This window comes from Pocillopora damicornis, chromosome 7 (genome assembly GCF_964200805.1).
Source record: "Pocillopora damicornis chromosome 7, jaPocDami1.2, whole genome shotgun sequence".
Classification (NCBI taxonomy): Eukaryota; Metazoa; Cnidaria; class Anthozoa; order Scleractinia; family Pocilloporidae; genus Pocillopora; species Pocillopora damicornis.
The window spans coordinates 21,395,464-21,415,415 of NC_142676.1; the positions used below are offsets into that span (position 1 = coordinate 21,395,464).

General features: G+C 36.6%; 2 protein-coding genes across 8 annotated transcripts in view; one reads left to right on the forward strand and one right to left on the reverse strand.

Moving 5' to 3' along the window:
* The window catches only part of LOC113677549 (uncharacterized), a 39,706-nt gene extending 27,991 nt beyond the window's left edge, over positions 1-11,715 (reverse strand). Inside the window, exons 1-3 of one of the 5 annotated variants that reach the window (XM_089211276.1) lie at positions 11,661-11,715; positions 11,527-11,572; positions 2,932-2,988 (exon numbers count right to left, since the gene is read on the reverse strand). The gene's annotated coding sequence lies outside the window, so the exon portion shown is untranslated. Of the gene's footprint in view, positions 1-2,931; positions 2,989-6,106; positions 6,193-8,416; positions 8,510-10,420; positions 10,526-10,635; positions 10,764-11,526; positions 11,573-11,660 lie in introns of those variants that run through there. The other 4 variants (XM_089211273.1, XM_089211274.1, XM_089211277.1 and 1 more) reach the window with 4 other exon arrangements.
* A 5,414-nt stretch (positions 11,716-17,129) lies between these two features.
* Positions 17,130-19,658, forward strand: LOC113677582 (calcium/calmodulin-dependent protein kinase type II subunit alpha). 3 transcript variants are annotated; one of them, XM_027194401.2, is made up of 3 exons: positions 17,130-17,402; positions 18,135-18,524; positions 18,947-19,658. In XM_027194401.2, the coding sequence occupies exons 2-3, from the start codon at positions 18,174-18,176 to the stop codon at positions 19,472-19,474; spliced, it is 879 nt and encodes a 292-aa protein (XP_027050202.2). In that variant the 5' UTR covers positions 17,130-17,402; positions 18,135-18,173; the 3' UTR covers positions 19,475-19,658. The 3 variants fall into 3 exon arrangements, with proteins under 3 accessions (XP_027050202.2, XP_089067439.1, XP_089067440.1); XM_089211313.1 differs by having other exon boundaries at positions 17,371-17,496; XM_089211314.1 differs by lacking the exon at positions 17,130-17,402 and having other exon boundaries at positions 18,028-18,524.
* The last annotated feature ends 294 nt before the right edge of the window (positions 19,659-19,952 follow it).

Below are 19,952 nucleotides of genomic sequence, written 5' to 3' on the forward strand. Positions count from 1 at the left end.
ACAGTAGGAACAAAGAAATCCTAATTGCGTGCTTCGTTCATATTGGTCTTCTGTCGACAAATCATTACTTTATAAAATCTATTTTCTTTACAAATTACAATTTCCAAATAAGCAACCACAAAAAAATTTATTAAATATGGTTTTACAATCTAAAACTGCTCATATTTTCACCCTAATTCTAAGCTTATTCGTTTACTCAATCGCTTGGTGCTATTTTCTGGAGAAACATGGTGCTCCTTGTTTCTAATTGCACATAATAAAATTATATTGAGTCCTAAAGTGTACTTTGTTTCAAGTAAACGAGAAGAGAAAATGCTTGAAACTTCGCAGAGCCCCTCCTTGATTTTGAGCCCGATGTCATTACAATACTTGTGTTTTTAAATTCACAATCTAAACAAGTTGAGTCGCGCCTCCCTCACGCAAACATTTGAGCAATCAACCAGGCATTCATCAATCGTGCACATCAATGATGATCTTCGGGATATACATATGAAAAAAAACACAATATGTTCTTAATCATTATTTCGATGCCTTACGGCATGAATTCCAACATCGCAAATCATAGTACACTGACAAACGATTAACGCATTTCAAGTTGTAGTCGTAAGAAAGTTAATAAGTACCCACACTTTCTCTAGATGTGAAAATTTATCTCTGTCATTCACAGAACGAGCTACGTTTGATTTATTGTTAAAGAGTTAAATTTTAGGCCTTTCATAAGGCGACACGCATTTCAAGTAAAATCCACGATTCGAAAGTAAATTTGAGGCCATTCCTCGAATAATCCACAAATAATTTGCTTTCTCTCCGCATGGTTCACGGTAGATCAATAATTAGTAGTGTCACCCAACTCGTACCTGGAACAAAAGCGTTCGACTGCCGTGAAAGCCAGAATTTTTTCAGGTTTCGTTTCTGCTATTTCTTTGAGAGCTGCTCATCTTCAAGGATTATCTCTCGCTTGGAAAATTCATAGATGGAACCCTTTACTGAAATGTTCGGAGGCCTTTACAAAAACTCTCAAAAAGAAAATGATGTTCTTGATGAATACGCAACTGCGGACGACTTCGCAACGGAAGCTTCTGTGTTTTGATAATTTTATTGAAAGTGAGCTTGAATTAACAAATTTAAGACATGTAGAAGAAACTGTATTCAGTTTTGGTGTACGTAGTTGAAGCCCTTCTTGATCTCACAGCGGAACAAATTGAAACAAAAACCACCTCTGTATTAAAAGCAGTACAAGCACATTTATCTACTTCAGAAGTGAAGCCTATATTTCTTTCAAGCTCTTCGAACACCCGTTACTATAGAAACAAATAACATCGCCAATATTAGCTCAACAATCCTCAGCTCATGAGGGCATTATCTCTTTTTTTATTTTCCGAGATCTTCTTCAACGAAAATAGACGCTAAATGACAATTGTATTTGAAATGAAGACGATATGGAATGAAGTATAAATCTTTTTTAAGGATTTTGAAATAAATAACTTGTAATTTAAGGGATTTGCCTTGATAATACTTGCTAAAATCTAATATTCTATTTTCGGCAAGACAAAAGGGACTTAGATCAAATGCAGTAAGCTCAGTTAGAAAAATATGCCTTCGGTTTGATGGTGCACGAAGGAAATCTGACCCTTATCATCTTGCCTACTTCCTTTTGACGTCAATCGAAAAAAATTATCGCAAAAGGAACGAAATACCCACAGATGGATATACATTTTTGTGTAGAAATTACTCATTCTTTTCAAATAGTGTTTGATGGTTTTTTCAACCCGATAGCCGACAAATATCTGTCAATTATAGAAGACAAAATACAACATAAGAAAGTTGACTTTTGAAAAGATTTCAAGCTGAGAGAAAGTATTTTTTTTTGTTAAATTAAACGATCACCACTGCATATCAAATACATGAGATTTCTTAATAATCAAAGTGTCGTTCATTTTAAATATCTGTACGAATTTCGATACTTGATATTACTGGGGTAGGATTTCAGAAATAGATGTACACTTATTAATGAATTGAATGGCAGATGACTTTTTTTTTAACTTCTAATGATTTCTAAGGGCATTTTTTTTGTGACACGTACATGTACGAGAATGAGCGCATTTTTTCATTGAAAAACTTCAGAAATAAATCCCAATATTTGGTCGGGCAATACGCAATGACGTGAGCAGTTCTGGAAAAAGCCGTACGGCCCAACAAGATGCGACTAAAGGAAATAAAAGAGGAATAAGAACTTGCAAGGGTCACATGATAAAACGCTTATTGAATGAGTTGAGTCGGGTCGAATGAGAAAATATTTGGCTCGTGTTCATGACACAAGAACCAAGCTGCGTCTAGTCCGTTCGTCATAGAAAAACGAGCCTAATACTTTCCCGTTCGGCCCTCCCATTTTGTCAATAAGTACGTATTTTTCACTGGGCAGTCAGTTCAAATATCACAAGGACACGCTGCGGAAATTTCTAATGCATGTTGAGCATACCAAATTTTCAGAACGACTGCAAAAGCGTCCTGAGCCAATTATGTTCATGGATGTTAAAAAAAAGTGAACTACTATAATAGACATTTTAACATAGAGATTTTAGGATAAGTTTCATTTAACAAGTTTAAGAATGAACTACATTGCAAAAATACTCTCGGACAAGATCTACGAACGTCCCACTTTAAATACATACTAGTGAAGCAATTAAGCCACAACGTAAAAATAACACTGCATATCTTTACACCAGTACCTTTTCACAGTACTTAATTACAAGCTTCAAAAACATAAAGAGAATATGCTTTATGCTTCTGAATCAAACTCCGATGACTGATTTCAGTTTTATACCTAGGTTGAAAAGTCCGTTTTTTAAGTCTCTCTTCCTTAAGAGTTATCATTACTTCCTGGAAATAATCAAAATGTTTTGCGTGAGGAAAGTTTTGAGGCTCTTCTACCTGGTCTTGGTAAAGATGTCCTTACTGTATCGTGCGTGGAAGCTAGCAGCTTAGTGCCTGTAAGAAAAACAGTCGAAATCAAATCATGGTACCAAAATTCATTTTTAGCAACTAAAACCTGGCGAAGTGGAAAATGTATTGTTAGGAACAATGTTCTGAAGCAATATCAAAGGTTATAGTTCTAAAAGAAAAACCAATATTTTTCGTATCTCAGTTTAAATACAGTTGATGATACGAATTCAAATGCCTCATGTCTGTTATGACAACATTTGATGGTTGGTGGCGTAGGATGTTGTGCAAACTTGGAAAACTTTTCCTGACAGGCAGAGTAATTGGAAAGAGATCCGGCTATTACTGAATGTAAAAATAGGTGTTAGAATTTAGAAAATATTGCACAATACATAACCTTTCGGTTTTGCACCTCGTTTCAGAATAAGTTCACACGAACATGAGAGAAAATGTGCATTACAACCAAGGTAAATTTCAACAGGGCATTCAATAAATATGTTTTTTTTACATCTGTTATCTACTTTTTTTATCAGTCATAACAAAGTACATCCTAAAGATAAATATAAAACACGGTACCGCTACTGCCAGGAAATAAACTCGATATTTCACCTTTTTCTTTTTCCTCTTTTCCTAGTACAGCATTATCACATGTGTATCTTGATCAGCGTTATCGCAATACACTATACTACCACGATGATAAACCAACTTATGGTATAAAATCTCGTAACTGATATTTTGACGCTAGGTGTGACGATTTTTCATCTTGTTTCCTTTTTCACTTAATTTTCATGAGAGTTATACTCTCCTAAGACTTGAAGTCGCAATGTGAAGCACAAATGAGTGAGTTCTAAAATTGCATTTTAAAATGCAAAAAGAAAGTTGTTAAGAGGAATCTGCAAACTTCCTTCATTAAAAGATATATCACCGTTGATAAGATCTGAACAACAAACTTGTTTCCTTTCCCAGAAATCAAAGATAAAAAGCGCTGAACATGTTCCAATGAGCCTCCACTTACCACTGCGATATTGAATACTTTGTTTTGACGGACACCAGTCAGTGGGACCATGAGCTTACGAAACACAATATTTGTTTTTAATGACTCCAAAAACATTCTTTTTTTGTGTAGTTGCTTGTCCTGAAATCAACTCCCTGTCTGAATCAAGAAGGAGCTATTCTTCTCTATGAACAAAATCGAAGAAAAAATGGGTATTTGACACAGTGGGGTATTAAAAGCAAGAGCGCGCGCTTTCGTTTGAGTTTTTCTTCCATAATGGAAACTATCCTTGAATACACATAGACGAAAAAAATAATCGTTTAGCTAAAATGATATTGGCATCAGAAGCAGATGTAATGAAATAAGTTCAGCAGGCGAAAGGTCAGTTAAAATTTGAGGGCCTCTGAACATAAGACTTACTCGACTTTTTTCATTGAGAAGTAAAAGGATTATTGTCTTATTTCCATACCTTACAGCGGACTACTTTGCAAAGGAAAGCCTTAAGCGTTAAGACTGGAGGCACTTCTCAAAAATGAATTTGATTTGACAAACTCGTTTAAATGATGAAGAAATTTAATTCTCTTTTGGAATAGTCCAAGGCCTTCTTTTGATTACAACTAAACAATAAAAAAAGAAAGACCAGCTCTGATCTGATGACAAGACAGGAACATTTTTGAATTCCAAAAGAGGGGCCTATATCACTTTTAAGTTTTTGGAACATCAGTTACCATAGAAACAAATCATATTGTCAGTATTGGCAAAGCAATCAATAAGAATTATCAGTTTCTCATTTTGCAGTAATCCTCCTTAATGAAAAAAGACTCTAGATGACAATTAGAAAAACAGTGAGAAATGTAATATAAATTTTAAGGGATTTTGAAAATGGAGTGTTGTCTGGAGGATTTGCGAAAATTGCAATCACCAAAATCTAACATTCTATTCCCGACAAGGATATAAAGGACTACTTAAGTTTTTACGCGGTATTTCAAATAGGGTGACTTTTTTTTTCTTCTCTTTTAGGGAGAAAAGGTCAGAAAGATTCTGTTTGCATTTTTGAGATCAAAAGCGCCTGCGGTAAGCTCAATTAGAACAATTTGCCGGTGATTTGATCGCGCAGGAATGAAGTCTGTCCCATAACAAATATCCTGCTTCATACGTCGGTAAAAGAGTACGTCAATAAAAGAAAACAGAAATTTACCGCATAAGAAATAAATACCCAAGTATGAAAATAGATTATTGAGTAGTTATAACTTTTTCGTTTTCTCACAGTGTTCACAGATGAGGTTTATTTCAACGCCATACTGAAAACTGACGAAATTTCAGAACTTAAAGCTAAAAACAAGTATATTTTTGCTCAGATTGAAAGTTCACTAATAAACCATATCAAATGCACAAGATATCTTGGCATTCAGAAATTACATGTTCTGGTGTCGGCACGAATTTCGATCTGACAGCGATTGTTTTCAAAAAAGATGTTGTGTTTATATACTGAATCGAGGAAGTATATGAATTGGACCGGATATCACTGGTTTGGGGTTTTTCGGAAATAGATGTTTACCTAAATAACATACTGAACTGCGCTCGATTTATTTCTTTCAAGAACTTCTAAGGGCATTTCTTCACCAGGGAAATTAGTTTTAAATATTACTTAGTCAGGTTGTGGGATCCGTTTTCCTATCTATTCAGGGCAGAACAATTTTTCAGAGTAACTACAAAAGCTTCTTAGGAGGCCAACTGCGTTCATGGATAATAAAAAAAACATAGGCGTACAATGTAAGATAAGAACATATAGATACTGCGATAAAAAACTTAAGTGGTCTTTCATTTCGCTCATGAATTGCAAAAATATTGTCGAATAAAATCCACGAATATTACAGTTTCTTACCATTTACAAAATCATCATTTAGGCGGCACAAACCAATGAAACAACTAAACCACAAAATTTATCCGAATAACATCGCATATCAGTGCAAAAAAAAAACAGTTCCATAAAAGACATCTTGGAAATATGCTTTATGATTCTAAATTAAAACTGTTATGGGAAATTCAGATTTATATTTAGTTTTAAAAGTCTGCTGTCTCTCTTTATCTAAAGTGTTATGTTTTCTTCCTGTTTATAGTAAAAGTATTACAAAGTGCGTTGTACATGAGGAAAATTTTAAGCTCTCTCACCTTGTCCTGTCAATGCAGAAATTTGGAGTATATTCGAATAAGAAGCTGAAAAACCCTGTCATGTGCGAAGATTCAAAAGCTAGTTCCTGTCAAAGGGACAACCAGAAGATTAAGCAGATAATACCTAGCAAAACGAGTTACTGGTTCCTAAAAATAGTTCTTTGACGCAATTTTAGAAGCCATAGCTTCAAAAATCATTTTACCAGTACCAATTCGTTCGTGATATGAATTCAAATTTTGAGTACCGCATCATGCTATGACAGCATCTGATCGATGATGACGTGGGCTACCGTCCAAAATTGGAGAAGTTCTTCTGACAATCTTTCGAGATGCCTTTTTTTGTTTTATTAAGTTCGATGGGAAATATTTGAAAAATTTCCGGGTATTTTGCGTGGAAAAGAAAAGTCTTGAAATTGAAAAAGCATACATGATTTGTAACCTTGTAGTTTGCATCACGCATCAGAATATCTCCACAATTTCCTATTTAATTAACTTAACAGAAAATTTTTCGTAACTAGAAGGAAAAAAATACTCGTGGCTGTTCTATAAACTTATATAACTTATACTGACAGGATTTTAAGCGGATTTCTCTTTTAACTAAGAAACTTCAATACGGTCAAATCTAAAGAGTTCCAGGTATCATTGAAATGAAATAGAGCAGCCCACATTTAAAAGACAAAATTTATGATAGAGAATCCAGCGATTTGTATCTCGTATCAGCATCGCTAGCCTTAGACGAAAGTATAGAGTTAGTGGAACGGAAAACAGTTTATTGGAAATTCTGAACGATTGAAATGTAATTGTTTCAACTTGTTGGACTCAGAAGATCAACGCTAGTAATCTCCTTTTTATGAACTTGCAAATGAAATGAAAGTTTAATTCAGCGGTGAATCAAAAGCGGAAAGCCAAACAGTTTTTCTACGGCGCCGCAGGTACGGCAGTCGGAAAAACGTGAATGACAGCCCAATATCTACGACGTAGGAAAAATCAACTTCCGCAATCAGAAGTCAATTTCAACAAGCTGCTTGATAAATATGATTGTCTTAATCTGTTATCACCTTTGTTGCTTTTGTTTTTTGGCCTAATACGTCAGTCATGATAAAGTGCATATTGAGGTTAAATATAAAGCACTGTATTAAGATATGGCTGATGCAAGGCAATAAATTCTGTATTTGTCTCCTTCATTTGTCTTTTCTTTCACGATAAATTATGTCGCTTAACATTATATGGTAATGCTAAATAGGGTGACATAATTATTCAGAGCCTATGAAATTTAATTCCTTCGAATTATGGCGTTCTGTTTGATTATAACTCATTTAATAACTTTCGTTTCTACTTGAAATTTAAAGCACAACCGAGTGATTCGAGGAGGATTAGAATTATCAAACTTCCTCGATCAAAATTTTTGATCATTTATGACCAAAATAACATACTTGTTTGTAATTCAAAAGTGAAATGAGCTGACTGCAACAAGCCTCAACGTTATCATTGCAACATTGACACCTTGGTATTGATTGTTAATAAAAACTGACATCAGGAAATAAAACCATTAAAATAACATACTTGTTTGCAATTCTTAGAAATCAAAGGTGAAATGCGCGGATTGCAACGAGCCTTAACGTATTATTGCAGTATTGACACCTTGGTATTGATTGTTAATACAAACTGACATCAGGTAATGGAACCATTAAAATAACATACTTGTTTGCAATTCTTAGAAATCAAAAGTGAAATGGGCGGTTGCGACAAGCCTCAACGTATTATTGCAGAATTGACACCTCTGTATTGATTGTTATCACAAACTGACATCAGGAACCATTAGTTAACACAACACACTGAAAATCTGTCTCCTACTGACTCCTAAAAAAATTTCTGTTCACGCAGTTTGCTGTCATGAAATAAGCTCACTGTCTAAATCAAGAACAAGCTACCTTGACTATGAAAAAATCTAGGCAAAATGACGCCCTTAGACAATTTGGTATAAGACCGTCAGAGGTAATGCATTTTTGTTTGATTTATCCTCTATGAATGCAGTTATTCTTGATATATCTATACGCAAAGCCAAACATGGTAAATTACCTGTTTAAGTTATGGGCAACAGAAGTATTGGTAGTGAAGTTAGTTCATTCGACAAATAGTGAGTAAAATAAAAGCTATCGTATACACGCACCCGGGAATGCCAGCTATCAGAAAGATAAAGATCAAACTATAAGATATACGTCCCTTTGGGTTAAGTCAACATTAAGTGGGAGGCTGGGCTGAAAAATAACCGAATTAATTTGAATTACCAGTAATTAATTAATTAATTACCCACAGAGAACGGGCGGGCGAATAACCAGGCGGGTGATGACGAGGCAGAGTTCAGCCGAAATAGCGTGAGCTGAATTGCTTTTGGGGTCTCTATGACTGTAACGCTGAAGCTAATCACAGTGGTGACAGATTCGTGCTTACGCGGCTGGTCGGCTCTAATTGTTTTCAAACAAGAATGTTTATCGAGCTCAAACAAAGACAAATTCTCAGAAAGGGAAGTTTTGAATAATCACGCCAAGTTGGCAGCAAATTTGGCGAAACTCAGTGGTGAAAAGCTACCACAAAAAGTGGCCACTCTCGATATAGTTGTAGGAAAGTTGATCGACGAACAGATCTCAACTCTAAATGGTTAGGTTTTTCAGCTCATCAATTGAACGTAAATCACCTTTTTGACCAACCAATCAATTAGAAAACGTATTCAGAGAAATGTCGAATAGGGAGTCATAAGAAGTCTGAGCTTGCGTTCCATTTGCTCTTCTTTGTTTTGTGATTGGTTCAGAATTCTCAATCCTCTCTCAACCAATCAAATACAAAACTAATACCAATCGTGACTTAGTCAATAGCGTTTTCCCGTGCTTCACGCAGTTTTGTTTTGTATATTGAGGTCTCTTTGGCTCCCCAATATATTTCCTCTTTTTATGATTGGCCAATATCATCATAATATTGGCCAATCATGACTGCTTTGATCTCGGTTTTACGATACTCGTTCGAAGCGCGCTTAAATACAACTATGAGAGGCCAATGGAAAGAACGTTCCTAAAATGAAGGAGCTGTCGCCAGCGTTTTCTCGAGTGACAGTTTTACGAATGGGCAAAAATAAAAGTGAATGGTAAAACAACCATATTCTGACGATGCAAAACCCTTTTCGGTGAAAAAAATATCTTTGAGATATTCCTAATTAATGTTACCTGAAAAATAGGTCATAATTAATTGATTTAGTCATTCTTGAAAGAGCGAACGAAACTGATTGCTCATTATCCTTAAAAAAGATGAAAAACTGAGAAGAAATCTAAAAAGGCCCAGAACTGAAAGTTATTACATCTGGAGCGATGTTCATTTTAACAGAAATTCAGAGAACTGCTAAATGTATTGCGCCTTCGAAATGTATAATAAGAAATATTAGTCACTTCCGTTTCTTTCAATTCTCAAGAAAGTATTTTGTTTTTGAGGCGTCAGGGAAAGTTGATTGACCCAAAATTATGTCAAGTAATCATTATACAGCAGATAACTTTGACCGAATGTGAAGAGAAGACCAAGAAAAAAAATTGTTTTACACGTTAATTTTCAATGGAGTATTTTAAGGCATTCTCCCAAAATTAAGCTCCAGCCTAATTGAACGGTTAAAGCTTTACATAGTTCAAAATTCCTTCCTTTTTTATGGGCATTTTAATTTGGAAGGAACGATGGTGAAATCAGTTTCTACCTTTCAGCTACCTGTATGAGACTCGTGATTCGTTCGAGTATAACAAAAATCATACTCTCGCTAAATTCAATCGAGCAATGCTAATGCATGATATTAGATTGAAGCCAGCCGTTTTAACCATTTGCGTTTCATTTGGAAGAAATAATGGTCACGTTGCAGACATCTATAAATTGTACATGATGTAGTAAGTGACTTTCTGACTTTAGTTTGAGCTAGGAATGCCCAGCAAGGACATTAACAAGACCATTTTCGGACAACTGAAACTTAGCTATCGATAGCTACTAAACACACAAACGACGGCTTGTCAGACTTAAGACTCTCATGCGTGCACAAAAGTTCCGCGAAAATGCGACTGAAGCCAAAGCGATTACCAGTGTAGACCAGTTTCGAAAAGAGGTATATCCGTCTTCTTTTTGTATCATATTTCGGAATCAGTGGTAGTGGAAACGTAACAGCGAATATTTTCATTTTTCATTTTTAAATCCAGCCGATCGGTCAACTATATGCAATAATGACAGTAAATTAAACAATTCTGTCGCTGACAAAGTTTCGCTTTCCCGGGATGCATCTCCGTCACTTACTTAAACAGTGTCCATCGTGATCCTGAGTTCCAAAATTTTGTGTTTAGTCCCATTACTGTCGTCTCGATTCCGTCAGTTTACCGTGTTACAGATGACTGTGTTACTAATTATTTTTCATATTGTTTTTAGTATCATTATTATTTCAATAAGTGTAATCCAAATGCCTTAACTAAAGATTACTGAACGATAAAAGCTCTTTAACTTCTGTAACTTACGTTCTCTTGTTTAAGTTGGATGAGAGTTTTACAAACCAAATAATTCCAGAACAACTTCTTTGCCGGATTCCCTAAATGCAGTTCTAAATGCAGTTGCTATCTCTTGAGAATCACTTGAGAATGAAGAATGTTTCGTGTCGATGCTGTACTTCGTATTTAAATTTGGCTATTTATGGCTGTGAGGCGGCTCCTTTAGATTCTGTTCCTGTTGTCAGAAGCTCTGTAAACAAAACTAATCTTGAGCGACTGGACTTTAACTTTTCCACTCTTAAAATACAAAAGGAAGACGCCAGTCGGTCTCCAAAGACTTGTCTTTCTTATCTTAACCCTCATGTTTTTTAAAATATTTTGTATCTCATTTTATTAGTGTTGACTTCTGTAACTTCCATCGAGGTAATAAATATCGCCACTTCCTGATCGATATGGTACACAGGTAAAAACAAAATCGCTAAACTTTAACCGGCTTCTACCCGCTCCAACGCGAAACAATTTCCTTTCAACGTCGTCATTCGTCACCTAGAGCTCCCTGTATCAATAACGCCGAATAAAACTGAAGAATGCAACGACAAACAGTTCGAAAAAACAGAAAATGACTGGCAATACTCTTCAAGGCAACTTGATGTTCTTAGTTCTATCGAGCGGGAATTGCACTAAAGTAATCGAATTGAAGTGAGCGAGATTGTATACATGCAATAACTTAAGCTGTTTTTTTGTTTCCACAGAAAGTTTGATATAACGTAGTTTCTACATATCCAGTGACAACAGCTTCCGTCTTTCAGCCCTGTTTCACGCTCAGTGTATTCTTTTTTTTTTTTTCTCCAGTTGTTTACATTTTCTAAAAATCAGTTCAAAACTGGTCAATATATGTCAAATAGAACTTTATCGCAATACCTTTATTCGGTCCATGTGCTTTCGTTTCTAAGTCAACAAAGGGTGCCTACAAAGTCAGAGGCAAAACAAATAAGTTAAAATGACCTCTATTGTCCTTGAAACAAATAGGAACCAAAGAATAGTTAATACGTTACCAGGGTTTTAAGAATTTGCATGCCTTTTTTTCGATGATAATCTAGTAAAACAAATGAAAGTCTGGCAGACAATATAACCTCAACACAATGCTAAAAGAATTTTCAGTGGATTACAGATATTGTTCCATTGCAATTAATATCACGGAAATAAGAAAGTCTTTTTTTCTTTTTTTTCTTTTTTCTTTTTTTTTTTTTTTGGGGGGGGGGGGTCACATGGTTTTCAGAAGGAACAGAGGGGGTATCAGTCGTCCCCAACAGAGCATAAAGGCGAACTATATGATGGCTGCTAACGAGGGGGGGAAGGGGTCATAACTGAGGTTACTAAAGGGCCTTAGGGGGAATCAGGTAAATTTTATTTAACCCAGCCAAAATCTTTGGATCCCAAATCAAAATCTTCAAGTGTCCTTGCAAAGCTGCAAAACTGTTATTCCCACGTCTTGCAAGAAAAATAATAGAATGTAATGGGGGCGCCCCTCACAGTCCTAATTTGTAGTAACTTATGTCATTCGATCAAATAATTGCATTTCATATATATATATATATATATATATATATATATATATATATATATATATATATATATTTTCCCAAGGCGTACATATAAATATATATACCCGCGTGAGATCGAGGTCACGTGTGTCAGTCAGTCCAACATGGCGTCGAAAAGTTGAAACAGTCCAGCCTGGAAACAGTCTAGCTTCAGATCAATACCCGCGGGATGTCATAAGACACGTGGGACTGAAAAACGACATCCAAAGTACGCGTTGTCCAACGTTGAACGCAATAAGGGATTTAATTCGATTTCGTATACAAGCTTCCTTCTTTCATTAGCATCTAATTTGATTTGAATACCTGATCTAAACGCATACTTTCTTTGATCCACTTGCTATAGGCCGTTTTGATGATGATCCGGTAAAAGCAGATTACATGGAAACATTTTTTTAGGAAGTCTAAAAAAATGAAGCTCCTTATATGTAGCTTTTTACAGTTTCTTTCATTTTGTTTGACCTTCAATTTTTTTTCATAGAGGGGAGATTTTTCTTCCTCGGTCATAATCTATTGTGTGCATCTGTAAAGATGTTTCGGCATAGAAATTGCACCGATTATCTTTTAAGTTTTGCCTTCGTTTCTGAAACTGAGTGCTTTCGGTGCCTGCGTTTCTGAAACTGAGTGCTTTCGGTGCCTGCGTTTCTGAAACTGAGTGCTTTCGGTGCCTTCGTTTCTGAAACTGAGTGCTTTCGGTGCCTGCGTTTCTACTGTCAGGTGTTTGCCTTTAATTTTCCAATTTATCGGTTTCAAGAACGTACCACATCGGATCTCGTGGCATCTCCTTGTATCGCTTCGCTTTGTTGTCGAAGATTGAAGTTCGAGTTGATTCCGCGCATGAAAGGAGCTAGTGACTTCAGAGTCGGTAATATCCCTGTCTCTATTTGATTTATAGCAAGTGATCTATTGCTCTCCCTTTTCCACAATTAATTCCCATTTGTAACGGATATAAGATGCAAAAGTTGAACATGTTAAAGGTATCAATACTTTCAACCTTTACAGTTGGTCATTTTAGTTCGCGTGCGTTGGGTTTCAATCATACATCATTTTTGACGGCGGTCCTTTGAAATCTTTAAAGGGTTTTGCTCCGCTTATAGGAAAAAAAAAAGGTTGATTGTCATCATTCAACGAAGCAACAAGTCGGGTGCTTAAACTGCGTAACCGCCTGTTCTTTTGTTTTGTCTTTAATGCTTTTCATCCAACGCAAGGTTGTACAACACTTCCATTTTCACTCTCCCTTTCTCATCTCTTTTCCACAAAGATAATTATTTCCACACCATTAAGCAAGGAAACATTTTACATAGGAAATGTGCTATTCTTCTAAAAGTTCTGTGTTTCATTTGGTTAAGGAGAGAATGAGTTATGCAAAGCTTCACAGACTGCCTGGCGACTCTTCCATCGTAACCTTTGCCCCAGAAATAATGCGTATCATCCGATAATAACGTGTCCATGTTGTATTAATAGACCAACTATTATTATGAGCCGATAAGGTCCACTAGCTCAAGGGGCTTACGAGTAACATGATCATTATGTTCAACACTAGATTAGCGTTTTATCACAATGAATTGAGAGTGGATTATACCGCATAATCAAGTTTCACAATCCTTCTCTCCCACTTTCAACTTCGTGGTTTGACACCTGCATCTTTTGTTTTGTTTTATCAGGTTGGGGATGTAAAAGTTCCAATTGGAAGCCTTATGTGGTCTAAATTATCACCTTTGGAAAAATATTATTGTTAGCAGACCACCTAAACCAAGAAATGAAAAGTATTTGCCTGTCATTTCAAGATTTACCGCGAAGAAAACCGCAACTATGATATCCCTTGCGAGGCTGGGATTGTTTCATTTTAATAAAATAGCCTTAAAACATTGGATTACCAAATATCAAATGCGCTTTCTGTGTGTTTAGATACGTAGCACAGCTAAGTGTGATAAAAACTTGTAATGAGATAAATTCCTCTTCGTAAAGAACAACCGTCCTGAATTTGCCTCGTTATCAGCGTGTGGCTTCGTAGCTCAGTTGCTAAAAGCGCTCCAACAGTATCCGGGAGGCACGGTTTCGAATCCCGTCGAGGCCTGAATCTTGTAAGCTTCTTTTCGGCAATAGTGAACGCTGAGAAACTTCGTGGCCGGTATGAAGTGGCGTTGCGTCTCGGCCAGAGACTCATCAGATACAATAACTTAATTTTCGAAAATTTCAAGCAAACTCGACGAGCATCGAAAGTCCCTCTTTCTGGAATTCGAGATGTTAGCAGATTCGATCCTCTATCACAGAAGGATTCCCAACCGCACTTTCGCCAATTACAATTCATCTAATGAAAACTTGCAATTACTAAAATTTGTAATCCACCTGGAAGGATCATTCTTTTGCTTCATTAGTGTAATAACATGATCACTAGAACAATTGACTTAGTAGAACATGACTTGCAAGAGTCATTTCGAATCATTTCTCAACCTTCAAGATTGTAAGATATTTAGTTCTTAAAATGAGAAATACAGAATTGATAATGATAAATCAAGAAGGACCAACAATAACTGAGGATGAAGAAGACTGTAAAAGTAATGTGATTGAGGCACAAAACGTGACAAAAGTCTTAATAACATGTTCAATGATAACAAACAAGTTCCAGAGGAAACTGTTATGTGCAAACATGGCATGAGTATATGTGCTAGGGCGTTTTCCATTTTTAGACAGGATGAGGGTGGGGAAGGGAGGATTAAGCTCTGTCTTGACGTACCTGAAAATGATTAAATTTCGATCATGAACATGCATATTGTTTCGTTTAGGAATGAAGTTCAATGTGACACTGATAACACCAAAGCGCGGTTGGTTATCTGATGGAAATCAATTAAATTTCTATTCAAAGATTTCAGATAACAACTCCAAGAATAGACGATGGTACGCCTTTCAAAGTCACTTTAGAAGCCGAACCTTGTTAAGATTGCTCATCAAGTGAAGAGGAGTGGCATGTCTGAATATAATTTGCGTGATTTTATTTGCGAGTGAGTGGGAGAGCTTAAGTCATGAGAGGTTTTAAGGCAAAGGGTACGTGACGAGAAAAGGAAAGGTCGCATGCACCAACAATATTTTCCCTTTTATTTATTTTTTGCTTGTACTTAATCAAATGTTTACACAAATAATACTGTTCACAGCCAGCGTAATATTGAAATTTTCGCCCCTATTGTTATGGAAATACGGCTCTTTCTGTGCTACTCTTTGGTTTGTCAATTCACAACCCACTCTACGACGACAAAAATAATAAACAAACAGACCTTTTCGATAAAGATTACTCACGTTTCATCCTTTATCTCCACCTGAAGCCATTGCCAAGTTCAAGTATATATGGAAAGAAATTGACGTTTGAATATACCAGACCTCGGTAATATTCTTATAAATTTGTTACTGATCAATGAATTACTTGAAAGTCAGCTGAACAGCTTATTGGATTTGGTCATTAGGACCCCCAGAACTGTCTTAAGCCTCTCCGTTAAGTTATCTAACGAGGGATTTGAGGTGATTTTTAGAGGATAATCTTTCCTCTTTATTTGGAATTTCTTTCAACAGTCACGGAAGATAGCATAGCAAAGATACGAGACATATCCTGTCTGAAGAGCTTGACACACGCTCTTATTAGAGTTTTTTTATATCACATCTAACGGTATGCCACAAATATGGCGAAAACTGCTACTTTTCTGTTCCCGTTTAATGCTTTGTCTTTTTTCCATTAAAAAGGGTGTTACGCGTCTCTGAATAAAATTACTACAAATAGCTCAAATTTATGTAATTTCCTCCTTTCCAAATTTTCCAGTTTGTCTCACCGTGATTTATAAAGCCGCACTGCAGACTAAAGTTCGCCGTATTTTTAGCCGATGCTAAACTCCGGAAAATGTTAACGCTTTCTCTTTTGTTTGTTTGTTTTTTTCCTTTTTATAATACATTAACAATATACCGCGGTATCATCCAGAATGACCCCTTTCAGATTGTTTCATTTTCTTGTTTCGAGCCATGTTTCACCCCAGGCAATGTGTCCGAAAAACCTATCAAATGATGTTATGGATTGTTTTTGTTTGCATTCCCACACACGGACTACAAAGTGTATCACAAATATATAGAAAAAATAGACCTAATAAGCAAAATAATGACTCAGCCACAACACTTATCGGTCGACAAAGCATCTTTTAAGATTTGGCTAGAAAGAACACTTTTTGATTGTTCCTCGTAATGAATTCTTAAAAACTTACAAGAACGTCTCTGCAAATCAACAGCTTGAGTCGAGAGTCAAGAAGTTGGGTTGATGTTTACTACGTGTAGCCGAGGAAAACCTGAAAGTTCCAGTGATTTCTTGATTGTAGTTAGACATACACCGATATTCTCTGGTTCACTGCTGTTTGTAAACCTTCTAAATTTAGATCAACTGAATCAAGTTACCGCCCTTGTAATTGCTTTTATTCAAATACTAAAATAGCACATCACTACTTGTACAAATCAGCGTTAAAATGCAGTAACATTCCGAGTAGGTACATTCAGTTGAACAGTTAAATCCAGTTTGTTATCAAAAAAGTTAAATCTCTTAACAGAATGCTGTTAAGACGGAACTATACAAAATCTAGAGAAAGTAATCCGTGATTTTATCAGTACTTAATGTATTACTTGTTTCCGCTTCGTTACTTGTGATGCTTGAATAACATAGCGAAGAAACACGAATTTTACCCTCCTGACGAGACAAATTTTTTTTTATACGTGAAGACGACAAGTATTGCATGCTAGACTTCTGACTGAGTCGTGCAATATTTTAAGGGTGCCTTCCGTTCAAGGCTGTTTGTGGCGTGTCATGCTGTTGTTAATTGTCTGGTAATGTGACCAGTGTTCCGTAAGGCGGCTGCGTCACGCACTTAGTGGTTTCCTTATCAAGGGCTAAAAGTCAGCCACAACTGTCATATCAATGAATAAGTTATGCCAGAGCGTTCGTGAAACCGCAAGAGCGCCTCACAGCTACCACAAAGTTACAAAGAATCTCGCTCGCCGGTAAATTCTGGGAGGTCATGAAATAACTCAGTTCTTCGGTCACTTGATAATGTTGTTGATGCATTGAAACATGTTCCATATGTAGAAACGTGCTTCAAGATAAAACGTGCTTGTATATAAAGCAGAGAGTGACACGCGTGAATCTACAAAACAATTCTTTATCGCTCAGAGGTAAGATCGACTCGATATACTTGTGAAGTTCATTTTTAACTAAGACCAAGGTTTAGACCTAATTGGCTTAATGATCACATCGATTCCTCTTTGAGTAAGTATTGCTTTTCTGTGATCGTGTTGGAATGGTTTCCTTCCGCGAGTATCAAAACACCGGCGCAGTTATCAATCATATACTTGTTTCTCTTGCAAATCAAAATTAAGCATAATTCTTGATTCAATCAATTCAATCTTTCACAATCGCGATTTGTAACAGGTTTATAGATACCATCTTACTCTATCTTTGTAAACCCAAGCCACTGCGTCGATTATTTGGTCACCGAGCCAGTTTGGAAATTCCAAGCTCTATTGACACACACAGATATAGATCTAAATGTGCTCAACTAATTATTCCTGAAAATCGTATGTACGTGAATGCGTTCTTAACTTGCGAAATTGCGAAATAAAAAAAAAATTAAGCCCAAGGCCATTTATTGACTAACGCGACAACATCGAAGATTGACGCCACCTGCCGACTTATCTGCCGTAACTAACACCTGAGGCGACATTTATTACTGAGGGACCCAACGTCACATCGCTGAGGCTTCGGTCTGAGAGCATTTCTTTCTTGTGAAGGACGTGATGATTGTAATGAAGCGATACGATTCAACCCATCTCTATTATAAAAGACTTATTCACTCGCTGAGGGGTAAATAAAACACCAAGAGGCTCATCGACTTGTTTATTTTGCAGGATTCAACAGTTCCTTACAGCATTAGCCATTAGTCTAACATGGCGAGCTTAGAGCTACGGACATTTTGTCAAGATTTTGAAATGAAAGACTTCATAGCACAAGGAACCTTTGCTAAAGTGTTTAAATGCACGGAGCGAAAGACAGGTGAATGTTTTGCAGTGAAGGAATTTCAAACTGAAGAGGCTAATTTTGACAGAGAGGTTATAAACAACGAAGTGGAAATTTGGAGGACTTTGCAGCATCGCAACATTGTCTCATTATACAAACGCTTTTACGGAAACGGCCACATTTGGGTGGTGTTAGAACTCGTAAACGGAAAAACGCTTTTGGACGAAATTGTAAATAAGATTGTTTTCTCTGAAGAAGAAACACGAGGGATGATGGAACAGGTGAGACAAGAGGAATCCCTTAGATCTTTGCTCCGGCTGTTAAGTAATTTATTACATATCTTGGGTTCCAAGTTTTGCAGATGTGGACATTCAGCTATGACGATAAAAATAAGGAGAACATTTCTCGAAACTAAGAACCAGGATTTAAGATTTTTTCTTTCATTATTTGGAAGTTAAAGCGTTTATCAAGCCTTGTTGACAAGAATCATAACAAATGCGCATCACGCTTCTCGTTTCCTTATAAAAAAAAAAATACTCATTTCACAGAGATTTCACATCATTAAACATTCTTTAAAAACATCTGGCCACTAAATGCACTGGGCTGATCGTTCGCTTGATAGCTGTCGCGTTACAACTATTCAGTCGTTAGAGGAAGAAATGCATCTTGTTCGCACTCATTCTTTGCGATGTTTATCTTTCAGCTCATTGAAAGCCTCAAGTATCTTCACCGGAAAAGGATTGTTCATCGAGACATTAAAGCTGATAATATCCTTCTAGAAAAGAGAGATGGGAAACTCGTCGTAAAACTTACAGATTTTGGACTTGCGCGGCGACTTCCGGACGACTGTGACGTCATCAAATGTACAGCGGAGGGCACGCCTCTCTATCTTGCGCCGGAAACAATCTTAGCAGACCCTATCGGTCCAGCGGTTGACATATGGGCATGCGGAGTAATTCTGTTTTTATTACTCGTGGGATATCCTCCATTTTGGCACAGCGATGATAGGAAACTGATGTTACTTATTGTGGAGGGATGTTACAGCTTGCCTGCGCGCTACTGGGACCGAGTGTCGGATGACGCAAAAGATCTTGTGAAACGAATGTTGGTGGTTTATCCTCACAAGCGAGTCACTGCTTTCAAGGCATTGAACCATCCATGGATCTCAGACTTTGAAGAAAATGTAGACGAGGGTATCGAAACTTTTGCAAGGAATCTCGTTTCAAGATAACACATTTCTAAACAATTTTTAATTATAGCGTTCTTTTCCATTTGAGTCGTTGAATCCATATCATGCAGAGTTGTTATCCAAATTTCGCCCGCAAGACTTGGTTGGGAAGACAGTAAGGCTGCCTTACTTTTAATTAAGTGTGTAAATAGGGGAATGAAATTTTCATTAACACACATTTTAAGATTTTGTTGTTCTGACATTGCCACTTATGCTACCGGCTACTCTGTTTTCGTCAGATGTCTGACTCTATCGCAAATTGGATGAACAAAACTTTTCAAGATCAAAATTCAATAATTTTTACAGGCTTGGTGTGTGTGTAAAACTGTGAGATAAGGCCAACCTCTGCGACACTTAACCCGTCGAGGGACTTCTCATTATTAACCACTTGTGGGAATCAGAGGATTTTGGTTGTGTCCCTAAAACATTTACCCGTTCACCCCATAAAGCTCTGAGATAATCTTATGAATCCCCCTCCCCT

Excerpts from the sequence above, each read along its gene's own strand:
- LOC113677582 (XM_027194401.2), top strand. The coding sequence starts at position 18,174 with ATGGCGAGCTTAGAGCTACGGACATTTTGTCAAGATTTTGAAATGAAA. Across the intron at positions 18,525-18,946 it reads CACGAGGGATGATGGAACAG|CTCATTGAAAGCCTCAAGTA; the intron begins GTGAGACAAGAG and ends TTTATCTTTCAG.